Below are 24,959 nucleotides of genomic sequence, written 5' to 3' on the forward strand. Positions count from 1 at the left end.
ACGTGCGCTGCGGGCTAACTGACATACGATGTATGTGTGTATGTACAACGTACGTGCATGTACATGTACATTGTGGACGTCCTGTGCAGAGGTATTGTCAACCTGAAGTTTTAAGCGTGCGCAAGGCATGTTCGAGCTCGCTTATTGCCTCGAAGCTTTGATATGTTTTAGACCTACGCTTAAATCGACAATTAAAGTAAAAACTAATATAAAAACTGCCAAATTTGATTTTTCATGAATTTTCAAAGGAAAAAAGGTCTTCTCATTATAACTTCCGGTCTGATGACGTCATACGCCTTAAACTTCTCACACGTTCTAAGGGGGTCAAGGTCATCATATACACCAATATTTAGGCGATTCCGACAAACTTCGCCACAGACATCTATTCAAAATACATTTTCGAAAATTTTTAACCTGTCGCTAGAGGGCGCTCGAATATTGCATGACGTCATCAGTAGATGATTTGAAAATACTATCAGCCAAGAGACTAAAACCGTTAAAAGCAAGTTCATATCTATTACCACTTTTAAATAATAAGCCACTTCCGGTTGTGGCCTTTTTCGACCGGAAGCAAGGGTCACGTGATTTCACGTACTCTGAATGAAATAAAGACCTTAACCTATTCTACCACTTGCCGGCACAGAATGCTGCGGACGCGTACGGTTGATTTCTTATGCATTTTTAAATATTAAAAGTGCCACAATTTAATTGCCCATAAATTAACACCGGATGACGTCATCATGACGTCATCATCACACAATGTTGTTTGAATTAGGGTCTTTGCTTGGACAAAGATTGGTGTAAATGAATTACTGGCACAGAGTCGAAAATGCCCTTTGAAAATCAACTCTTTTTTTTTAATTTCTGTGTACAAAGTCTATGGGAAAAATTAAATATTCAAAAATCTATAATAAATTGGTCGATGACGTCACCATGACGTCAATCTTTGGGACACATCTTTGCTATAGGGACTATGCTTATGCTAAGTTTGAATGATGTCTGGCAAAGATTAATGCCAAAAGTGGCACCTAGAAAAAACGTGCACAAAGTCAATGGCATTTGAAGTGGAACAAAAAGAAGAAGAAGAAGAAGAACTAGAGGTTGTGGTTGTGAACAACCACAGAGCTGTTCCCAGTTTTGATTCTCTATTGGACCGTAAACAAAATGATTTAATGATTAACAAAAAATGAAATTAATAAATTGAAATTATTACTTTGAAAGATTCCACTTCCGGTACAACCTTTAAAATATTCATGACGTCATAGCATAACAATAATTATGTGCACAGTAATAATAATTCAACATAATTATCTGTTAATATAGCTTTGTATTAATGTGAAGTTTCAACCTGATCAGATTAATAATTCATGAAATATGATTTAGGGGTCTAAAATTACCACTTCCGGTAAAACTGGAAGTGAAGGTCACATGACGTTGACATATCAATTTTTATGTATAACACATCCCTGTCTGTATACCTACTAAATTTGAGATCAATCGGTCAAATAGTTCTATAGTTATAAGACTGTAAAGATTGTCTCATTAAATATTCATGACGTCATAACATGACATTAATTATGTGCACAGTAATAATAATGCAATATAATTATCCGTCAATATAGCTTCGTATTAATGTGAAGTTTCAACCTGATCAGATTGTCAACCTGAAGTTATAAGCGTGCGTAGGGCATGTCCGAGTTTGTTTACTGCCTCGAAGCTATTAAATGTTTTAGACCTACACTTCAATCGACAATTAAAGTAAAAACTAATATAAAAACTGCCATGGTTGATTTTTCAGGAATTTTCTAAGGAAAAAGGGTCTTTTCATTATAACTTCCGGTCTGATGACGTCATACGCCTAAAACTTCGCACACGTCTTAAGTGGGTCAAGGTCATCATATACACCAATATTTAGGCGATTCCGACAAACTTCGCCACAGACATCTATTCAAAATACATTTTTGAAAATTTTCAACCTGTCGCTAGAGGGCGCTCGAAGATTGCATGACGTCATCGGTTGATGATTTGAAGAATACTATCAGCCAAGAGACTAACACCGTTAAAAGCAAGTTCATATCTATTACCACTTTCAAATAATAAGCCACTTCCGGTTTTGGCCTTTTTCGACCGGAAGCAAGGGTCACGTGATTTCACGCACACTAAATGAAATAAAGACCTTAACCTACTCTACCACTTGCCGGCAACAGACTGCTGCGGACGCGTACAGTTGATTTCTTATGCATTTTTAAATATTAAAAGTGTCACAATTTAATTGCCTATAAATAAACACCTGATGACGTCATCATGATGTCATCATTACACAATGTTGTTTGAACTAGGGTCTTTGCTTGGACAAAGAGTGGTGTAAATGAATTACTGGCAAAGAGTCGAAAATGCCCTTTGAAAATCGACAATTTATTTTTAATTTCCGTGTACAAAGTCTATGGGAAAAATTAAATATTCAAAATTCTATAATAAATCACGTGATGACGTCAGCATGACGAAAAGTGTCGGCACACATCCTCAGATGATGGTTAATAACTATGCTGAGTTTAAAGTTGATCGGATTTAAAATAATTGCCAAAGTGGCTTGTAGAATAAATACGTGTACAAAACCTATGGGGAAAAGTGGAAAAAGAAAAAAAAAAAAAAACTAGAACTATGTGGTTGTGAGTGAACAACCACAGAGCTGTTCCCAACATGTTTTTGATTGTCTATTGCAGAGTACAAAATGATTCAATGATTTGTTCTAAACAAATTTTACTATTAAATTGAAATTATAATATGAATCGGTGATGGTCTTGTTCGGGACACATTTTCCGAAGAGAAGCTGGTTGGGTTCTGAAAACATAAAATTGAAAATATATCTTTGGGAACAGGTCTGTTTGTACGAGATATAGACATATAAGTAGAGATCTATGTCTGTTTGCAACAGACGATAGGGCTTTTCCGTATTATGATATGTTATCATCAATAATACGTCCCTGACTATGCATGAACATAAAATCTGTCAAAGCTAGCCGGAAATCGGCTAAAACGGTCACTGTAGACAGGATTTGACCTCAGCAACTCGTGCACTGCGCGCGGGCTGACTGACATACGATATGTACAACGTACGTGCATGTACATGTACATGTACATTGTGGACGTCCTGTGCATGTTTTCAAGCAGAAGTATTGTCAACCTGAAGTTTTAAGCGTGCGCAGGGCATGTCTGAGTTTGCTTATTGCTTCGAAGCTTTGAAATGTTTTAGACCTACCCTTCAATAGACAATTAAAGTAAAAACTAATATAAAAACTGCCATGGTTGATTTTTCAGGAATTTTCTAAGGAAAAAGGGTCTTTTCATTATAACTTCCGGTCTGATGACGTCATACACCTAAAACTTCGCACACGTCTTAAGTGGGTCAAGGCCATCATATACACCAATATTTAGGTGATTCCGAGAAACTTCGCCACAGACATCTATTCAAAATACATTTTTGAAAATTTTCAACCTGTCGCTAGAGGGCGCTCGAAGATTGCATGACGTCAACGGTAAATGATTTGAAGAATACTATCAGCCAAGAGACTAACACCGTTAAAAGCAAGTTCATATCTATGACCACTTTCAAATAATAAGCCACTTCCGGTTTTGGCCTTTTTCGACCGGAAGCAAGGGTCACGTGATTTCACGCACACTGAATGAAATAAAAACCTCAACCTAGTCTACCACTTGCCAGCAACAAAATGCTGCGGACGCGTACGGTTGATTACTTATGCATTTTTAAATATTAAAAGTGTCACAATTTAATTGCCTATAAATAAACACTGGATGACGTCATCATGACGTCATCATTACACAATGTTGTTTGATAGGGGGTCTTTGCTTGGACAAAGATTGGTGTAAATGAATTACTGGCAAAGAGTCGAAAATGCCCTCTGAAAATTGACATTTTTAAAAATAAATCTGTGTACAAAGTCTATGGGAAAAATTAAATATTCAAAATTCTATAATAAATCACGTGATGACGTCAGCATGACGAAAAGTTTCGGCACACATCCTCAGATGATGATTAATTACTATGCTGAGTTTAGAGTTGATCGGATTTAAAATAATTGCCAAAGTGGCTTGTAGAATAAAAACGTGTACAAAACCTATGGGAAAAGTGGAAAAAGAAAAAAAAAAAAAACTAGAGATAGTGATTGTGAACAATCACAGAGCTGTTCCGTGTTTTTATTGTTGGTTTGTTACCAAAAAGTAAATGATATATAAATAAATTCTATAAAACATAACAGACTTGGAAAAAGATACAAACAGTGCAGTAATTATATTAAGAATGATTTGGGCAATTATTTGAAGTATAGAAAATTTGTCAGTATGTCTGTACATCGTTTATCAGAAATTAACCAAATTATTCTCCTCTGATGTTGAAATTCAACAACAGTAGTTTTGCTGTAAAAATGCTTTTAAAAACATAACACATCAAATTTGTAAAAGTTTTTAATCTGTTACAATGTTAACAAGAACAGTGATTGATAAGTCATTTTGATTTATTTTGAAGTGACAAACATGAAAAACAATGAACAAGTTTTCATAATAAAGGGCACTGTTGTGATGATCAAAGCAGGTCTGGGCTGTACATGGACTTTATGACCTCTCACCCAGGGCATGCACAGTTACCCTCAACAGATATATTACAGAGGAAGTGCGTGGATGGGCAGTAACTGGGTTAGAGGTCATAATTCGCTGTACATACCGGCCACATGCTTGCTTTGATCATGACGATGGTGACCCTTTAAAAATGATTTGGGGCAATTTTTGGAAGCCTGGAAAATTTGTCAGTTTGTGTGTACATCGTTTATCAGAAATTAACCAAATTATTCTACTTTTGATGTTGAAATTTAACAAACAGTAGTTTTGCTGTAAACATGCTTTTGAAAACAAAACACATCAAATTAGTGTAAAAGTTTTTAATCTGTTACAATGTTAACAAGAACAGTGATTGATAAGTCATTTTCATTCATTTTGTAGTGACAAACATGAAAAACAATTACAAAGTTTTCATAATAAAGGGTACTGTTGTCATGATCTAAGCAGATCTGGGCTGTACATGGACTTTATGACCTCTCACCCAGGGCACGCACACTTACCCTCAATAGATATATTACAGAGGGAGTGCGTGGACGGGCAGTAACTGGGTTAGAGTTCATAATTCCCTGTACATACCGGCCACATGCTTGCTTTGATCATGACGATGGTGACCGTTTTGGAATGATTTGGGGCAATTATTTGAAGCATGGGAAATGTGTCAGTATGTCTGTACATCGTTTATCAGAAATTAACCAAATTATTCTACTTTTCATGTTAAAATGCTGCTGTAATAATTTTTCTTAGTTCAACCCCAAATTGTTTAAAATTTACCCAGTCAGATTCTCTTGTCGTTTTTTACTTGATAGATAAAATATAACAGTAGTTTTTTTATGAACTGGGCTTTAAAAGTTGTTTGAAAAAATCACATCAAATTTGTAGTAATGGTATGTACATGTACAATGTTTTACAGAGTACAATGTTTACAGAGGTCTTCGTCTGTGTGTTCTTCCTCTTCATTCCTGTATGGTAAAAGAAAAGAGAAAGAAAAAGAAACCAGTAACAAAACAAGTATTTACTATTTGAATAGAAGCAAGTGGGGGTTGTACTTGGGTTTTATTCTATTAACTATTGAATATTTGTTGGGGTCTAAACTTTGCATCACTGAAGCTGGTAAAAAGGGTGAAGACCTTTTTTTCTCTCTTTTTCTTGTAAATTTTCTTTGTTTTTTTGTTCCCCTCCAACTTAAGTCAAGACGTGGTATTTCAAGATTTGAACTGAACTGTACCTTGAAACTTGGCATACAAGTTGAACCCCATATATGAGGGCAGTACTTCAATATTTACACATATATGTGCGCTTACTAGATGACGCCGCTGTAATTATGTCATGTTGACGTCATTGGGTGTTGATATTTATGACAATTCAAGGTTTATTATTGAAAAAAAAATTGTATCTCCTGAACATAAGCTATTTTCACACTTTCTACTTCATAAATGAAAGGGCTTAACGTACTTCATGAAAGTTGCACTAACAAGACCCAAATTTGACCTTATCTTACAGTTGAAAAGAGAAGTTGGAGAGAAAAATATATACGCAGGACTTGTATTGAGGTCTGACAATATGAAATGCAATTTGGACATGGTCTCTGTGTATGAAATAATGTTTGATGCCTTGGCCTTTTCTACATCATGTGGACATTTATGCTACTGACCTGTCACATGTTTGAGTGATTGAAGTCACTTTGTTAGTTCCAGCAACATTTTGAAACTCTATGTCTAGAACGATGGGGAGTAGAGGGTGTGCCTCAGTAACTTCGGTAATATGGAGGGCATCGTTGAGAATATCTGGAGCTGTTACATACTCTGTGTTGTCATCAGTGAAGATCGTAATGTCGCCACTGAAAATATTTATGGTGAAAGATACAAGATTACTTAGCAAGTTAACTTACAGATTTTGTGAGATGGTAACTGTAGTTGTCAATTTTTGGTTGAATATTGGCAAGTGTTCACAAGACTTAGTTATAGACCTGAAATGTGATTGATATATTTTGTGGATTTAGGTGATTTAGGTAAATTTCTGAAGTTGCTTCACATGTGCATGAGTTGCACACAATTGTTTTTTGTACAAGTGTAACTTCTGTAAATAGGCTAGCATATAAAAAATATCATGATCATCAAACAGCATCATAAAATAACATTTTTGATCATGATTTATTGTACATGTTTATTTGCATAGCTTGGTGTTTAATTCTTAAGATCATGGAAAGATAAAAAAAAGTAAGGTTACTAAGTTAATGGGTAGAAGAAATGAGCACTAAGAGTCTTACTTCTGTTCTTCAGAGAATGCATTGACTGCCACCGTCTGTTGTGAACTTGGCTCTTCTCTTGTCTGCTTAGAAGGATGAAAGTTTAAGGGTGAACACATGTTTCTGAAGGAAACTAAGGAACAGTAGTGTGATGGGTTTTGTTTTGCCATGGAATTGTATCTAACTAGAAAATTGGGTCATTAAAAATTGTTTTGTACTGGCAGCTAGTTGGTTGTTGAGTAGAGTAGGCAGTATAGTGTTAGTGGGGCTTGTGAAAACAATATCAACAATTATTTTTTATAAAGATGTAAATGTTATAGTTGAGTTCATCATATTTAAGGGGTATCAAGGAAAAACATAGTAAGACTGTGACTAATATAGAACAAGATATGAAATATGACATTATGTATGTCATACAAAAGTTGGGGTAGTTTTGTAATTAATAAGGTGTACTAGGGGTACAGTTATATAAAAGAAATCTTACCACAAAGGTTGTTTCTTGTGTGGCATTGAGGACAGTGTCTTGTTTATATGAAGAAATTTCAACATTCTCCAGTAGAACTGGTGAGCCAACAGGTGGAACATGACTTTGGGATGAACTCCCCCAAAGATTCACTTGGACAGTTGTTCTTTGTTTCTGATCAGTGATGTCAACAGTTTTGAGCTGATAATTCTGTCCTTCCTTAACAGGAGATACCTGATTGCAATAAAGTCAAAGAGTTTCGTTGCATTTTACTATGAGGCAGTAGGCAGTAGGATGTTGTGTTTTGACATTTACAATTTCATCATAATTTTCTGTATATGAAAGTTTAACTTGAAAAGAAGAATGAGACATGTAATTTGTAAAAAAATGTTGTATTAATTACTCACATAATTAATTAAATTGAAATATTTAAAGACAAAATAGTAATATCATAAGTTTGTATGGTTTACTAACTGCCTTAATGATTCCTTCAACGCTGACTCTCTTTCGTTTTGGCAGTGTTGTTGCTTCTTGAATAGTGACAGTCTTTGCATGGTAGAACTCTTCTTCTATTTCTTGTGATGTTGGAAATGGTCCTGTGCAAATCACCTAAGGAAAGAAGTGTTTATCTTGTATAATTACATGTTTACAAATGTGTTATTATTGGAGGTCAGCATTCAAAATGAAAATGTTTCAGTTTGAGTTGATAAATACATGAACAGAAGTAGGCTATGTGGGGTTGAGGAGTGAAATTCAATATGTACCATGTATGGTTAATACAGTTTCTTTTGCATTTTAATGATATTATGTTACTTACTCTAGTTTTAGCTGTTGCTTTGAGAGCTGGCATATTTGTTGATGAAACTACGAAGCTATTGCATGCAACTAGTCGGTAGAACAGACCTTGTTGGAAATATTCAAGTAGCCTGTCTGTAAGGTACAACTCCTTGATTTCATTTTGGTCGGTCAGAACTTGAATTGCGTAGGCAAATTTTGTCTTGTATTTCTCTCTTGAGAGGACCTTGATATTGACAGTAGCCATCTGTATTATTTAGAACATAACATAAACATATACACAAACATAAACATATATACATGTAGTTTTAGAAATTGTCTGAAGCAATGTATTTTGTTGTTCGGGGGATGGTATCTTAGTAATTTCAAATGTTGGGTTTTGGTTAGTGTTGCATGAAGGAATATTAAATCAGCTGTAGACTTAATTAGGATATAGCTTTTTAAAAACTGTTTATAGTTAATTAGAAATAGAATTACTATTATAACTATTTGGGGAAATTGTATTTCTTTATTTTGTAGGTTTTTTTTAAGGGGGTGCCCTGAAAAATTGTAACTAAAGTTGGTGGATGATTGAAAAGCTCCCCGCTACCTCTCCCATGGCTGAAGTGAAGGTCTGCAAGGTTGCAATTTATACACACAGGCCTGATTATCATTACACTTGTATCATTACACTTATCTAAACACTTAAAAAAAGTCACTTCGCCCCCCCTCCAGCGGAGCTTGTTACTTTCTTAATGTATGTCATATTTTAGATTACAGTATGCAACTGGAAGCAGAATCTAATTATGCTTATTTAGACACCTCATTCATAACAAATGACCCAGTATTAATCAATCCTCACCTAGTCCTTCCTCCATGGTTGAACTGTTGAACAGATGAACCCCTGAATCTGAAAACTGCACTTACCGTAATGATAATCATAAGCATATCACACAAGAGGAAACAACAAAAGGATCCATGCGGACATGGTCGAACAGATTTCCATTACCTGTGAACAGGTTATGCTCAATAGGATTAAGTTTAAGTTAAGTTACCTTTGTTTACACTTCAAAAACACGTTGAGTCGACTGTCAGTGTCACATGTACTTGTACTGTCATGGTAATGCACAACGATAGTGTAATGACAGAGCTTGCATTGAATGCAAGGGCGCCACCTGTTGAACGGTATTATTGAACGGTGTCTATTAAACGGTATAAATTATATCATTAGGCCAAAAAAAAAAAAGTCTCCGGTTTCTGGTATGCGCGCGCGTCGCCGTAGCCATGCGCGTCGGCAAAATGAAAAAGTTTTTTTTCAATACAAGATGATGTTTCAAAACCGCCAAACTCACTGGTTTGACTGGAATTCTGCTGCTGCACAATTTTAACGTGTTTTTGGTTATGATCGAGAATAATATTTATGTGGCCTCTCTGGACTCCCATATATTTGCACTAAGTTTAGTCGGGCACCATTTGCAGTCATCAGCCGACATTTGAAGCCAAAAAAAAAAAAAAAACAGTTAAAAAAAAAAAAAAAAGCTGCGTCGCCGCACCACTTTTGGGGCAAGCTCCATACCAGAAACTGGAGACTTTTTTTTTTTGGCCTTAACAAACAACTGTAACTATTAATATTGAGATTCTAATCTTAAATAATTACACTTCCGGTACCACGGGAAGTGAAGGTCACATGACCTTAACATTCCAGCAGACACACCTTCAGACCATGATGTAATGTGCAAAAAATTGCAATGATGGGTTATTGTACACTTAACTGTTGAGATATGGTGGCAACAAATTGTCTCATTAAATATTCATGATGTCATGACAAGAGAATGACGTAATTTATCGTCACATTACTTGAAACATAAATTTAACTTAAGACTGTTTCTAGATATGCAACTTTTGATCGTCAAAAACAGTTGGACAGATATGAAGATATAGGACTCAGATCGGGCCTATATATTTTAAGTCACTATTATGTAACATATGATGACGTCATGATGATGTCATATCAATTTTGATCATGAACATTTCCTTGTTTACAGAAGTACAATGTTTGAGATTAATCGGTTTGACAGTTATATTTGTGATTCAAGATTTATTATTGTGCGCGCTTTTTACGTAGTATCTAGTACGCAGCAAGCTACAGGTGTTACCGATATGTGATATTTCTGGGCTGAACGTTTGTGAAGTGTTGACTATATTGAACAGCCAGCATTATTAAGGTTAATCTGTCAATATTTAATGAATGAATTTAAATGTTGTGAACAAAATTGTCGCAACAGAAGGATGGCAGAGAACTTTTCGACGCACGGCACGCTATATCGCGCTGCTAAACTGGTGAAGCGAGGTCTGTATTTTTATACAGTGCGCCCTCTATTTGAATCAAGTGCATTGACCTCCACCAGCGCTGGCAAGGTAGCTAGCTGTTGACGTATAGTATGGTGCCGCTACAGCCTGATGGAATGTGATTCGTTTTACAGCATCAAGAATTGGGAACAAGATGTGTATGGACATTTGCATTTGGAAGGTACGCAACGGTTGGTGATGATGAGAACTGATTGCTTTCGTAGTATTTTCTTATTATTTAGTGATGAAAATGAAGCAGTAAAGTATTGTATATTGCTTGACTATTAATGTAGAAGGCTTTGAGTTTCTCACTGTCGAGACATGTCAACTTTGTTTATGGTGTAATTGGTTGGTTCATGTTTCGTGTTATAATGGGCCTAACTGCCTAAGTAATGCCAATTCATTTGCCATGCCTAACGACTAAACATGTACTGAAAACTACATCATACATGTATGTAACTGTATTTATACTGTACATACCATCATGGGGTTATTTTTTATTCTGGTTCTGCTCAGTACTGTGCAAACACCTCCAACTTGCGGTTATCACGCTCCATGATTACCATTAGTTACGTAGGCACGCGAATTTATAAATTTAAGGGTGGATGTGGTACTGTCTCGTAAGATTTTACATTAACAGTCTTAGTAATAATTGCACTATATTTGGTAAGATTGTACTATACCTCTACTCTATTTTCCTTATTACAGCTTATCAACCACCAACAAGTGAATTTCTGATAAGAAATCATGAATTTAGGATAAAGAAAATTTGGAAAGTTCCATACACGGACACAAACCTTATGAGACTGCTCTGAAAAAATGCTGTTTTCTAAGTAAATGCTTTGATTTTTTCACTGCTAAATTCAACTTTTAAGGACATGTTATTGCTTTTCCTGGCTTGTAGGTCACAACAGGGAAAATTAAGCATTGTCCATGTATGGAACTCTTCCCGAATTTCTTTTTTTTTAAGTTCTTAGGAAAAACTTAAGAGGAGATCCATAGGTTCTGTGCATGGGGTTAAAAGTTAGGGGATAACTATGAAAGTAAGATCTTTCCCTATATATTTGTGATAACAAGCAAAAAGTGAAAGTCTGATGAGAAATCATGATGTTAGTTATTGTTAGTGTGGACATATTGAACAAATTTGAATCATAGGAAAATCTTTGATATATTCTTTCAGATGAGATACATCATGTAGGGGTTGTGCATGGGGTTAAAAGCGGGGGTATTAAAGTAAAATCTATCCGTGGAGGTGTCTTGTGTTAATAAGTAATGATTTACAAAGTACTTAGTGCAGGTACTACACAGCAGTTTTGGACAGTTGGGAACAGATATTAAATGAAAGCTGAAATAAATTCTGTAGTAATACTAGTTACACGTAGCTTGGCAAATGAGGTTGTAAATGGCCCTGTTTTGAAAAGTACCATAAGCTGTAAATCTGATAAAGCAAAAGTAATTTAGGAGTGAAAAAAATTTCAATTTATTCTTTGAAAATATGTTTTGTCATGGCCCATAGACTTTCTGCAGAAGGTCTGAGGTGGAGTCTGCATATGGAATTCATTCCTCTGTAGCCATTACAATGGCGACAGATTGAGATGAAATGCAAAAGAGAGCCATTTACAGCCCCGTTTGTAGGGTTACATGTAGTTTATGATTAGCCGGGGGGGGGATGTAGTATCCAGATGCCACTTCATATACAAAGTTTATCATTGTCAGTGGAGAGTCAAGATCTTATTTCCTAACAAAATCAAAAGTATTTCTTCATTGCAGATTCATCTCTTTTCAACATGCAGGCAATGACTGACCATTATTGAGATATCAAGAAAAAAGTGGCATCAGGTTGCAACATTCTTTCCTTTAGGGTTGAGAATTTAATTAGGAGCATGCTATTGGTTAATGATTTCTTAATAATTTCTACAGAAAACAGAGCTACCATGAAAGTGAAGAGGGAGTCTATGAGGTGTGTGCGAGGCCTGGAGAAGAGGAGTTCTCCATTTTTCATGTCTGTCCATGTTGTGTCTCATTTCATTTCCCAATCACCCATGCCAGCATTTCATTCCATTCCTTCTGCGTCTTCCCTCCCATCATCATCACTCATTCCATTACCCTCTGTATGCGGGGCTCACCAGGCCGCTAATCCTGGCAGAATTACGGAATGCGGGGCTCACCAGGCCGCTAATCCTGGCAGAATTACGGAATGCGGGGCTCACCAGGCCGCTAATCCTGGCAGAATGAATGAATGCGGGGCTCACCAGGCCGCTAATCCTGGCAGAATGAATGAATGCGGGGCTCACCAGGCCGCTAATCCTGGCAGAATGAATGAATGCGGGGCTCACCAGGCCGCTAATCCTGGCAGAATGAATGAATGCGGGGCTCACCAGGCCGCTATTTATCCTGGCAGAATGAATGAACATTATGATAACAATTATAAGACATATAGTAAATGTATGATGAACGAATGCGGGGCTCACCAGGCCGCTAATCCTGGCAGAATGAATGAACATAATGAAGACAATGAAATTTATGATGACATACTGAATGAAGTTGAGCAAGCAATGATCATGAGCAAAGAAACTGAACAAAGATATGAGCAAACAGCTGAGCAAAGTGATGAAGCAGTGATTATGTCAGTGCAGAAGAATGAGTGTATTGTGCAATATGCAGTAGAGAATATCACAGTTGAAATGAGTGCAGAAGGTTATGTTAAATGGAATAAGGTTAAAGAGAAGTGCGATGATATAGAGGCAAAAGGTGATGCTATTGATGAAGAGAAGGCCCAAAATGGTGGTATGAAGCATGAGGAAGATAATCTTGACAAAGACATGAAAGAAAAGTGTACAAAGATAATGGCAAGAAAGTTGAAAAAGGTCAAGAATGCAAGTGGCGACTTGAGACTGAAGGTAAAAGAAATGAGGAGAAAAAGACTGTTGAAGTTGACCAAGAGAAGAGTTCATGATCAGAGAGGTATGAGGAGGTTGCATGGTTACTTGAAGATAAAGCACTGCACCAGAAATAGTAATGGCAGTTGTATGCAAGATCAGCATGAGAATAGATCAAGAAAGAAACATATCAAAGTTAGTAGAAAGAGAAGAAGAAGAGATATTTGCAAGGAATCCTATAATAGAAGAAGAAATGGAATGAGGATTGAATTGTGGATGAGCAAGGAAGAAAAAGCAGTCCATGAAAAGGTTCAAAAAAGTGCGTTCCGTGAGACTAAGCGAAGTCTTTCATTTGTTTTGAAGAAGATGAAAGATGTCAGTACAGAAAACAAAAATAAGAAAAGGCAGAGGAGTAATGGAAATTTTGCAAAAGTTGTGAAGGAAGATGTGAAGCATACATGTGCTTCTGAAATGAAAACACCAGAAAGGAGGCAGACAATTCTGGACAAGAAAGTTGGGAAATCAGTACTAAAAAGCAAAAACAGTCAGACGTGTGATCGACACAGACATGATCAAACCGTCAAAGGAAATCAGTCCAATGAAGAGTGCTGGTTGTGTGATCAGACTATCAATGTGTTTGAAAGGAAAGTGCAATGTGATGGTTGTAACATTTGGTACCATGTCAAATGTATGAATTTCTTGAAGATGGAGGAATTGTTGGCAAACAGAGCAGTGGTATGGATGTGTCGTAAATGTGGTAAGAGTACTTACTCTCAATCTCTTTTGTATGATCTTGGTATTCCAACAGATGACAATGTATTTGAGATGACTATTGAGGAGACATGCACTATAGATGATGTAGTTCAGCAGACGTGTATTGGAACATGTGCACAACATAGCAACTGGGATGATGAGACAAATGATGTAAGTAGACAGGGAAGAAAGACAAGTTCAGTTGGCATTGAAGAAAGTACATGTACTGTAGGATTGATGACTAAAGGAAAACAACTGGTATGTCAGCAGACAGGTGGTTATTCATTAAGAAAGAAAAAAGGCCAGTCTTCAAATTCACACAATGTAGATGGAAGTAAAACTGAATTGGCAAAAACAGTTGAAAAGGAAAGTGGAAATTGTATTGCACGCAAACATGTCAGTGATGGTATTGGTGATGGTGTTAAATGTGATAATATAGAAAAGTCTGAAGCTGCAGATATGCAAGGTGATGACAAAGAGGTGTTACAAACAAAACGAAGCAGAAGATATGAAATGAGAAATAGAAAACGACAAATGTCACCTACTACTACAAGCTGTGAAGTGAAATGTAAAGAAATGAAAATGATGAATGTAGTTGAAGAGAAAAAACATGAAATTAAGAATAGTTTGAATAAGTGCACAGTTCAGAATAGTGGGAAATTGGACAAAATGATTGTGCAGGGAACCTTTCATCAAGGAGATCATAGATTTGCTGGAAACGCTGGTAAACAATGTGTTTCAAATTCTCTGTGTGCTGTTTTGATAAGTAAAATAAAACAACTGAAACACTGGTCTTGTCAAGATATGGATACTACACTGAATACTGGAAATGAATTGTATAGCCACCTGTCTCGAAGTTCTACAGTTACTCATGATTATTTGCTGGTAAATGAATTGCCAAATGAGTTAGACCTGCTGAATCATCATTTCAATATGGAGTTTCATGATCCTGTATGTGGTGCATTTGGAGATCAGTGCAATTTGCCTGAATTTAATATGATGCCATTGAATCGTGCACTAGAACAGACACTTCAGCAATATTATGCATGTTTCATATGTTTCCATGAAAATACATTTGTTGTGATTGCTCAAGATGGGATGTATTATGTTTTTGATTCTCACTCTAGAAATCAACAAGGCTGTATGGCTAGTGAAGGACGAAGTTTGCTGAAATGTGTTTCTGATTGGCAAGATGTCCACAGGTATTGTACTGATTTGGCAAGATCTATGTGTTTGTCTAATAATGAGCAGTTTGAAATTACAGGTGTATCTGTGTGGTTTGATGATGAGCCTAAGCATTACATGGATAGTATTTCTTGCAGTAGTAGTAGACTGGGGAATGAGCATGTGGACAAGACTGGTCATAGTACAGCAAAAGAGGTTGGAGGAATCGGTTCTGAAGCAAAGCTTGATCCTTGTGGCTTGTCAACTAGTTGTTCAAGAGATGTCACAGATAGTTGTCACATGATAAATGACACTAATGAATGTGATGAGACTAGTGATGTTGAAATCAAAGAAGTGATTCAATTGCACAATTTTCATTTTGCCGCTCTGACACATGCAAAGAAGAAGGAACTGTGTAAGATACATGGCTTGATGAATGCACTCCGCAAAAGTAATGAAGTTTCAGATTATTGTGAGGAGATGGGACCACCTAATTGTGTAAAGAAAATCAAAGGGGATGGCAACTGTTTTTTCAGGGCGGTTTCATTTTGTGTATCAGGAACTGAAGATAATCATTTGAAGTTACGGATGGCTACTGTGAATCACATGTTGCAAAATGGAGATAAATTTAATGGTGTTCTGCATGAAGGGTTTAGGAATGTGGAAGAATATGTCACCAGGCAGAGAATGTTTGTTTCTGGAATTTGGGCTACAGAAGTCGAGATTATTGCAATGGCACATATGCTATGTACAGATATATATACATATGATGATTTAAATAAGTGGTATGTATTTTCTCGGAGTATCCTAGGAAGAGAGACTTTGAAATCAGACCAAGGAATTTACTTGTATCATCAGCAAAGAGTTCATTACGATGTTGTTTTGTCAGTTTGTCAATCTACAAGAAAATCTGTTTCTGATGTGAATGGTCAACCAAAGGGAAATTTACAAGAAATCTCCAATAAAGTATCAAATGATGATGAAAGAGCGAAAACAAATATAACGTCTGACAAGATTGACAAGAGTGACCGACAGAATAAAGATACAAAGTGTAAAAGGTTGAAACGCTTTAATGTGCGATTGAAGCAAAAGATTGCAAGAGAAAAGGCTAGGGAGAGATACAAACAGAAAAAAAATGAGAAAAAGGAGGATGACAAAGGAATGAGGATTAGCAAATGTAGTTCTTATGATGGGACAAAATTGAGATCAGGAAATGCAGGAAATCCTAAGGACAAATTAAAAGATGAAAAGAAGTTTTGTAAAGATGATTCTAAGCAAAGAAAAAGAATCTATGGTCAAATGAGATACAAAGAAAAAGCTGACAAGAAGAAGAAAGCATTGAACATAAAGTATCGTGATGACACTGAGTATAAAACACAGCGACTAAAGGCTGAAAAGAGAAAGTATGAGACAAATGCTTCATATAAAAGGACCAAAATAAACGATGGTAAACTTAAGTACCATAATGATCCTCAATATAGGCAGACTTTAATAAACAGTCAGAAATCAAAGTATCAATGTAATGCTGCATATAGAGAAAAGGTAATTAATTCTGGAAAAACAAAATATCATGATAATTGTGGATACAGAGAAAGGTTAATTAATTCTGGAAAAAGAAAATATCGTGATAATTGTGCATACAGAGAACAGCTAATTAATTCTGGAAAAGCAAAGTATCAAGATAATTGTGGATACAGAGAAGGGCTAATTAATTCTGGAAAAGCAAAATATCGTGATAATTGTGGATACAGAGAAGGGCTAATTAATTCTGAAAAAGCAAAGTATCGTGATAATTGTGCATACAGAGAAGGGCTAGTTAAGTCTGGAAAAACAAAGTATTGTGACAATTCTGCGTACAGAGAACGGCTAATTAATTCTGGAAAAACAAAGTATCGTGATAATTCTGCGTACAGAGAACGGCTAATTAATTCTGGAAAAACAAAATATCGTCAAAACTCTCAATATCGAAGAGACCTAATTGAAACTGGAAATAGAAAGTATAGAAATGATGATGTGTACAGACAAAAGAAAATAAACAGAATGAAATGTACATACCATGGTAGTGCTTCATATAGAAAGAAGTTCATTGCAAGTATCAAAAAGAAATATCGCTGTGTTGTTTCATACAGAATGAATTTGATCAAGTATGGGAAAGAAAAATATAAGACAAATCATCAATACCGTAGAAACATGATAATCAACAATCACAGACGTGCCCTTATGGAAAAAGAAAACAGACGTAAAATGTGTATCGTGACAACAAAATTTAGAGAAGACACATCTAAAGGACCGGAATATGTCTGTGCGTGCTGTCAGAAACTTCTTTTTCGAAAACAAGTTTTGAAATGCAATAAATATAAATATGAAGACCCGGTGTATATTAGTGATGAATATCTGCACGTGTGTAGTGAAAATTGTGAGTTAAAATGTATTGTTGGAGAATCAAGTAGATCGCATTTGTGGATATGCTACACATGTCATAGAAAACTACTTGTGAACAAAGTACCTGCAGAAGCAAATCTAAACAATTTAAACCTGATTGATATCCCTGATGAATTGGCTCGTTTGAATACGCTAGAAGAACATCTAATTGCAATAAATGTACCATTCATGAAAATGATTGCATTACCGAAAGGTGGCCAGCATGGTGTACGAGGTCCAGTTGTATGTGTACCATCAAATGTAACAGACACAGTAAATGTATTACCGAGGCCCGAAAATGACAATCAGTTGATCCGAGTCAAATTGAAGAGAAAATTGACTTATAAAGGATATTATCAGTATCAGTTTATAAATAAGGAGTATGTTGAGAATGCCTTGAACTACCTCAAGCACAATAATAAATGGTACAGTGACATTGAAATAAATACTGAATGGGAGAATCCATTGTGTGAAGATGTTGATGAAATGGAGCAGCATGTAGATGATGCAAAAGAAGAGGTTAATAATGAAAGTGACAGTAAAGATGAAGAAAATGATGACGAGGAAACAGAAGATGATCGTTTGCGGGGTGTTGCATTGGACAGTTGTCTACAACCGAGTAATATAGGCCAGGAAATACTTGATCAGTACTTTGATGAAGTCATATGTGTTGCACCTTGTGAAGGTAATAGTCCAATCAGAATATTAATGGAAAAGGGTAATGAAGCAAAATGCTTTCCAGCATTATTTCCGATAGGTCAGCCTACATTTGATGATGATCGTAATGTGAAGTTAACTCTGTGTAGATACTTGCACAATCGACTAATGAATGTAGATAATAGATTTGCAAAGACTACACAATACATCTTTTATGCTCAATACTTATCCGAGATTCAGAAGGTTATGTCTAGTGTTTCTATTGCATTGCGTAAGAGTTGTGATAAAAAGCACAGTGGTGAGAGTGTTAATGCTTCCATGATCAATGACAGGGACCAACTACAAGATATTTTGAAATCAGACAGTGGATATAAATTTCTGAAACCAATTCGTGGTACACCACCATATTGGCAAGCAACACAGAAGGATGTTTTGGCTATGATCAGACAACTTGGAATACCAACATGGTTTTGTTCATTTTCTGCAGCAGATATGCGATGGCCTGAAGTAGTTAATACAATTCTGAGACAGCAAGGCGATTCTAGAGATGTGAAAGATTTGGACTGGAATGAGAAATGTACGATATTGAGAAGCAATCCTGTGACTGCTGCTAGAATGTTTGATCAACGATTTCATACATTTTTGAAAGATGTAATTATGTCTTCAGCAGAACCGATAGGAAAAGTCAAGGACTATTTTTACAGAGTGGAATTCCAACAGAGAGGGTCACCACATACACATTGTCTCTTTTGGATTGAAGATGCACCAAAATTGGGACATGATAGTAACAAGGATGTTGTTAATTTTGTTGACAAATACATCAGTTGCAAATTACCATCAGAACAGCAAGATGAACAGTTGAATGAAATCATCAGTCATGTGCAGTTACACAGCAAAAAACATTCCAAGTCATGTAAGAAGAAGGGTACTGCGTGCAGGTTTAATTTCCCCAGACCTCCATCTGAACGAACATTCATAACAGATCCTGATATGCCAATGGGTGATGAGAAAGAAAGTGAAGAAGATGACATAAATGAAAGAAATAAGGCCAAGGAGTTGCTGCAATCAGTTTGGACTGCAATACAGAAAGCTGAGAATGAACATATGACAACTACTGAACTATTTGGAAGCATAAATATTACACAAGCTGACTTTGAGAAAGCTAACAATGTCTTGAGCAGGAAGGCCAGTATTGTTCATAAGAGACAGCCACAAGATGTTTGGGTTAATTTGTACAATCCTGATTTGATACGTTGTTGGAGTGCAAATATGGACATTCAATATATTTGTGATGCTTATGCTTGTGTTGCTTATGTGGTATCCTACATGTCTAAGGCTGAACGTGAAATGGGTATATTGTTGTCACATGCTCAGGCAGAGGTACAGAGTGGTAATTTGGATGCAAGACAGAGCATGCGGGAAATTGGCAGTGTATATTTACACAATCGTGAAGTATCAGCACAAGAAGCAGTTTATCGTGTTTGTAATTTGAGATTGAAAGAAGGATCAAGGAAAGTAGAATTTGTACCTGTTGGAGAAAATCCAATCAGAATGAGCTTGCCTCTAAGTGTAATTCAAAACAAATGTGATGAAGATGATGATAGTATCTGGATGACCAGTAGAGTTGATAGGTATTTAGCAAGACCAGAAACTGATCAATTTGAAGCCATGTGCTTAGCGACATTTTGCTCAGACTATAGAGTGATATACAGCAACATGGCCAAAACAAGTCGTTCTCCAATACATGAATTGAAAAATGGTCTAGGTCACATACAGAAACGTAGTAGGACAGATCCAGCAGTTATTCGATTTCCAAGATTTTCAGTAGCAAAATATCCAGAGAAGTACTATCAAAGCATACTGCAATTATATCTACCTTATCGTATTGATGCTCAGCTTAAACCACAGCAGTTTGAAGCATATGAGGAATTCTATAAAAATGGTAGTGTTAAGTTGAATGGTGTGCTGAAATCTGTATTGAATATTGTTGAAAATAACCGGTCATTGTATGAGGCTAATGCTGAACCCATGGATGAAGCTGAAGAAATGTTAGAAAAGTTTGGTCCACTGGAAGATGCTTGGGCATTAATAGCTCCAGAAAGTGAACAGGAAAGACTTGAATGCAAAGCACAGAAACAACCACAAGAAGAAGATAGTGAGAATGAGTGTGATATTCCTGATTTGAAATCCAATCAAGACAGTGATATAAAAAGTACTATTGAACCACATCCACTGAAAGTATCCAAACAAGAAGCAATGAATATGTTAAGGTGTCTGAATGACAAACAGAGACAAGTGTTCTATAAAGTGAGACAGTGGTGTTTGGATAAAATCTCTGGTAAAAATCCAGAACCATTTCATGTATTTGTGACAGGTGGAGCAGGTACAGGAAAGAGCCATTTGATTAAATGTATTTACTATGAAGCAACAAGACTATTTGGAAGAATGATAGAGAGTCCGGATGACATATCAGTTCTGCTTATGGCGCCTACAGGTGTTGCTGCATACAATATACATGGTGCTACCATTCATAGTGCTTTGTCAATTTCAACAAATGTGAGATTGCCGTATCAACCACTGAGTGAAGAAAAGATCAGTACACTTAGGCATAAATTAAGGCAACTACAAATTGTAATTATTGATGAAATTTCAATGGTTGATCAAAAAATGTTGCACTACATTCATGGTCGTCTTCGACAGGTCAAACAATCTCGTAATCATAATCCTTTTGGGAATGTGAGCATACTTGCTGTTGGTGATTTTTATCAGTTGCCCCCTGTGAAAGGAAAATCTTTGTACCAGACTGATGTAACAGGTGATTTGTGGAATGATAACTTTGTCAAGGTGGAACTGACTGAGATTATGAGGCAAAAGGAAGATGTGCAGTTTGCCAAACTTTTAAACAGGTTGCGTGTAAGAAAGAAGAAAGAGCAGTTAGAAAGTGAAGATGTTGCTTTGCTAAAATCACGTGAAACTGGAGAAGATTGGACCGATGCTCTGCATATTTATCCTTGCAATAAACAGGTGGATGAGTATAATAGACAGACTCTTTTTGTGAAGTGTTCAGAATGTGTATGTGTTCTTGCTAAAGATTTCCAGAAAGATGCAAAAAGTGGGAAAATGATACCTGCAGTGAAATCAGTAAAGAAATCGTCACGTACAAATTTATCTGACTGCTTGTGGCTGGGTGTAGGTGCTAGAGTCATGCTTACAAGGAATCTTGATGTATCTGATGGACTTGTTAATGGAGTATTTGGAACTGTCTCTGATATAGTGATGTTACCGAATGAACACTCAGCAAAGATTGTGAAAGTTAAGTTTGACAATGAGAAGGTTGGAGCAAAATTGAAGAAGCAGTCCTCTGGTAATTCTACAGATGTAGTTTGTATTGAAATGGTAGAAGACAATGTGACTCAGGTCTTTGTGAGACACCAGTTCCCTCTTAAGTTAGCTTGGGCATGTACATCTCACAAGGTTCAAGGAATGACTACAGAAAAGGCTGTTGTATGTTTAGATCGTACTTTTTCAGCAGGACAAGCTTATGTTAGTTTGAGCAGAGTGGTGTCATTAAATGGCCTAATAATCGAAGGATTTGATGAAAAATTTATTTACTGTAATGAAAAAGTGGCTGAGGCAATAAGTGAAATGCCATTATATATTGATAATGAACAAAGCAATGATAGTGTTGATAAAATTGAACTTGCAAGGTCCGGTGGAACCTATTGTACAAGCATTGCAATGCATAACATTCAAGGTCTTCAAGCACATTTTGTGGATTTCAAGAGAAACAAGGAAATGTGTTCATGTGATTTCATATGTCTGACAGAAACATGGAGTGATGGAGACTTCGATTGTGAGATGGATTTGAGTGATTACAAATGGTATCATCAGCCAAGATGTATGTCGTATGATAACACTAGTCGTGTTACACATATGTTGAAAGAACAGTGCCATGGAGGTGTAGCTGTATGTGGCAAGAAAGACAGACTGTTTAGTAGGCTAAACTTACCAGTCCACAACCTAGAATACATTGCATTTCAGATAATTTCTAAAGTGTCAGTAGCCATTGTGATCATTTATCGACCAGCTTCATATGTTCTAAATGAATTTCTATCAATTCTTGAAATGTTGCTAAATGAGCTACATAACGTGTCAAATAAGTGCATTGTCATGGGTGATTTCAATGAAGATATCATGAAACAGTCTTCTGTTCAGAAAGTGATGCATGATCATGGATATAAGCAATGTGTGACTGAAGCTACTACTGAGAATGGCACTTTACTTGATCATGTTTATGTCAGGAACATAGACGTCATTGAAACTTATGTGAGCCCAACATATTATAGCTACCATGAAGCAGTTATACTTAAATTTTGAATTTCTTTTTGTGAATGTCTAGGCCTATTGTGTTGAAACTGTATTTGTTGGTATGCTACAATGTAGTTATTTGAGCATTTAGAAGTGTATTCATTGATTTTAAAATGACACTACGGGTACATGTACATACCTGCAGAGAGAGACCTGTATGTACTATACGGCCCAAATGACATTAATACATGACTTCTTATAACAAAAAAAAATGAGATGGGGTTTAAGATATAAATTACAAAAAAAATAAACTTCTAAAGTTGAATTTTGAAAAATGAAGTATGAACTTTTACTTAAAATAGAGTACAATAACAAGTGAATTATGGAACTGTATTTAATAATAAATAAAGACAAGAATGACACACAGAAACAAATATGATAAATGACACAAGAATGCTAGAGATACAGTGAAGTTATTGACCAATAAAGTAAATAAAAATTATAAGTAAAATTACATTATTGCGGTACTTGTAAGTGATCAATATGAGGCCCATGAACAACAGTAAAGCATTAGTATACATAATGTACATAATAACGAATGCTTTATAATAGTTTTAATAAAGTAGGTAATTCTAGCAGAGATTGCCATGCATACATTCAAATACATGTACATGTAGCTGTTTCTCTGATACATGTACACTACACAGAACATGATTAATAATGTCAGCCTGTTGATACCCACACTATCAAGGTGAGTGACAACATTTTCAACATTGTGTTATGATCTGATACTGAAACATGTTATAAAACATCTACACATACAATACATTCTATTTGTGTCATCAATCAAAAAAATGCGCTGATGTAACTGACCGATTGAACGCCTGTAGTGCTATAAGAAACATTGCTGTTATTATGTGAATTTAATGTCATGACGTAATAGTAACCATTAAATGTATTATTTTATAGAATATATACTTCATGTATGTACAGTGTATATGGTCTATGTGTAACCACACAAGTCCTTATGAATTGTCATCTGCAGGCTGTCAGCAATTCATTGTGGCCTGTGACTTTGGACAAGATGGAGTGTGATCCGCAACACTGCCTGCCAGGCCTCCAACACTTGAGGGTGAGTGTTGTCATCTGCAGGCTGTCAGCAATTCATTGTGGCCTGTGACTTTGGACAAGATGGAGTGTGATCCGCAACACTGCCTGCCAGACCTCCAACACTTGAGGGTGGGTGTTGTCATCTATTTTAAATCCTATATTTTGTCCTATTTTTAATTTGTACAGCGCATTGGGACTCCATGTTTAATGCGCTTAATGAGAACAGTTTTATTTTCATTATTATTATCTGCAGGCTGTCAACAATTCATTGTGGCCTGTGACTGTGGACAAGATGAAGTGTGAACCGCAACACTGCCTGCCTGGCCTCCAACACTCGAGGGTGGGTGTTGTCATCTGCAGGCTGTCAGCAATTCATTGTGGCCTGTGACTTTGGACAAGATGGAGTGTGAACCGCAACACTGCCTGCCAGACCTCCAACACTCGAGGGTGGGTGTTGTCATCTGCGGGCTGTCAGCAATTCATTGTGGCCTGTGACTTTGGACAAGATGGAGTGTGAACCACAACACTGCCTGCCAGGCCTCCAACACTCGAGGGTGGGTGTTGTCATCTGCGGGCTGTCAGCAATTCATTGTGGCCTGTGACTTTGGACAAGATGGAGTGTGAACCACAACACTGCCTGCCAGGCCTCCAACACTCGAGGGTGGGTGTTGTCATCTGCAGGCTGTCAGCAATTCATTGTGGCCTGTGACTTTGGACAAGATGGAGTGTGAACCACAACACTGCCTGCCAGGCCTCCAACACTTGAGGGTGGGTGTTGTCATCTGCAGGCTGTCAGCAATTCATTGTGGCCTGTGACTGTGGACAAGATGGAGTGTGAACCGCAACACTGCCTGCCAGGCCTCCAACACTCGAGGGTGGGTGTTGTCATCTGCAGGCTGTCAGCAATTCATTGTGGCCTGTGACTTTGGACAAGATGGAGTGTGAACCACAACACTGCCTGCCAGGCCTCCAACACTTGAGGGTGGGTGTTGTCATCTGCAGGCTGTCAGCAATTCATTGTGGCCTGTGACTGTGGACAAGATGGAGTGTGAACCGCAACACTGCCTGCCAGACCTCCAACACTTGAGGGTGGGTGTTGTCATCTGCAGGCTGTCAGCAATTCATTGTGGCCTGTGACTTTGGACAAGATGGAGTGTGAAACGCAACACTCCCTGCCAGGCCTCCAACACTCGAGGGTGGGTGT

The 24,959-nt window shown here is 36.8% G+C and overlaps 2 protein-coding genes and 2 long non-coding RNA genes across 5 annotated transcripts; 2 read left to right on the plus strand and 2 right to left on the minus strand.

Moving 5' to 3' along the window:
• Nucleotides 1–6,334: 6,334 nt before the first annotated feature.
• On the minus strand, nucleotides 6,335–7,568 carry LOC119734064. Its single transcript, XR_005272024.1, has 3 exons — nucleotides 7,362–7,568; nucleotides 6,899–6,960; nucleotides 6,335–6,469 (listed from the first exon to the last, which is right to left on the minus strand). It is a non-coding gene; the product is annotated as an uncharacterized LOC119734064 (long non-coding RNA).
• Nucleotides 7,569–7,833: 265 nt separating this feature from the next.
• Nucleotides 7,834–9,319, minus strand: LOC119734065. The gene is made up of 3 exons (XR_005272025.1): nucleotides 9,170–9,319; nucleotides 8,158–8,382; nucleotides 7,834–7,949 (listed from the first exon to the last, which is right to left on the minus strand). It is a non-coding gene; the product is annotated as an uncharacterized LOC119734065 (long non-coding RNA).
• A 3,159-nt stretch (nucleotides 9,320–12,478) lies between these two features.
• On the plus strand, nucleotides 12,479–24,953 carry LOC119733975. Of its 2 annotated transcripts, XM_038207354.1 has the most exons (4): nucleotides 12,480–14,266; nucleotides 15,223–15,297; nucleotides 23,691–23,884; nucleotides 24,116–24,953. In XM_038207354.1, exons 1-2 carry the CDS (start codon nucleotides 12,506–12,508, stop codon nucleotides 15,244–15,246), a joined length of 1,785 nt encoding a protein of 594 aa, XP_038063282.1. In that variant the 5' UTR covers nucleotides 12,480–12,505; the 3' UTR covers nucleotides 15,247–15,297; nucleotides 23,691–23,884; nucleotides 24,116–24,953. The 2 variants fall into 2 exon arrangements, with proteins under 2 accessions (XP_038063283.1, XP_038063282.1); XM_038207355.1 differs by lacking the exon at nucleotides 23,691–23,884 and having other exon boundaries at nucleotides 12,479–14,266.
• Nucleotides 20,783–23,213, plus strand: LOC119733720 (ATP-dependent DNA helicase PIF1-like). The gene has a single exon (XM_038207103.1). It carries the CDS (start codon nucleotides 20,783–20,785, stop codon nucleotides 22,712–22,714), a length of 1,932 nt encoding a protein of 643 aa, XP_038063031.1. The 3' UTR covers nucleotides 22,715–23,213.
• Nucleotides 24,954–24,959: the final 6 nt, after the last annotated feature.

The sequence above is a fragment of the Patiria miniata genome, unplaced genomic scaffold, assembly GCF_015706575.1.
Source record: "Patiria miniata isolate m_02_andy unplaced genomic scaffold, ASM1570657v1 HiC_scaffold_26, whole genome shotgun sequence".
In the NCBI taxonomy this organism is placed as follows: domain Eukaryota; kingdom Metazoa; phylum Echinodermata; class Asteroidea; order Valvatida; family Asterinidae; genus Patiria; species Patiria miniata.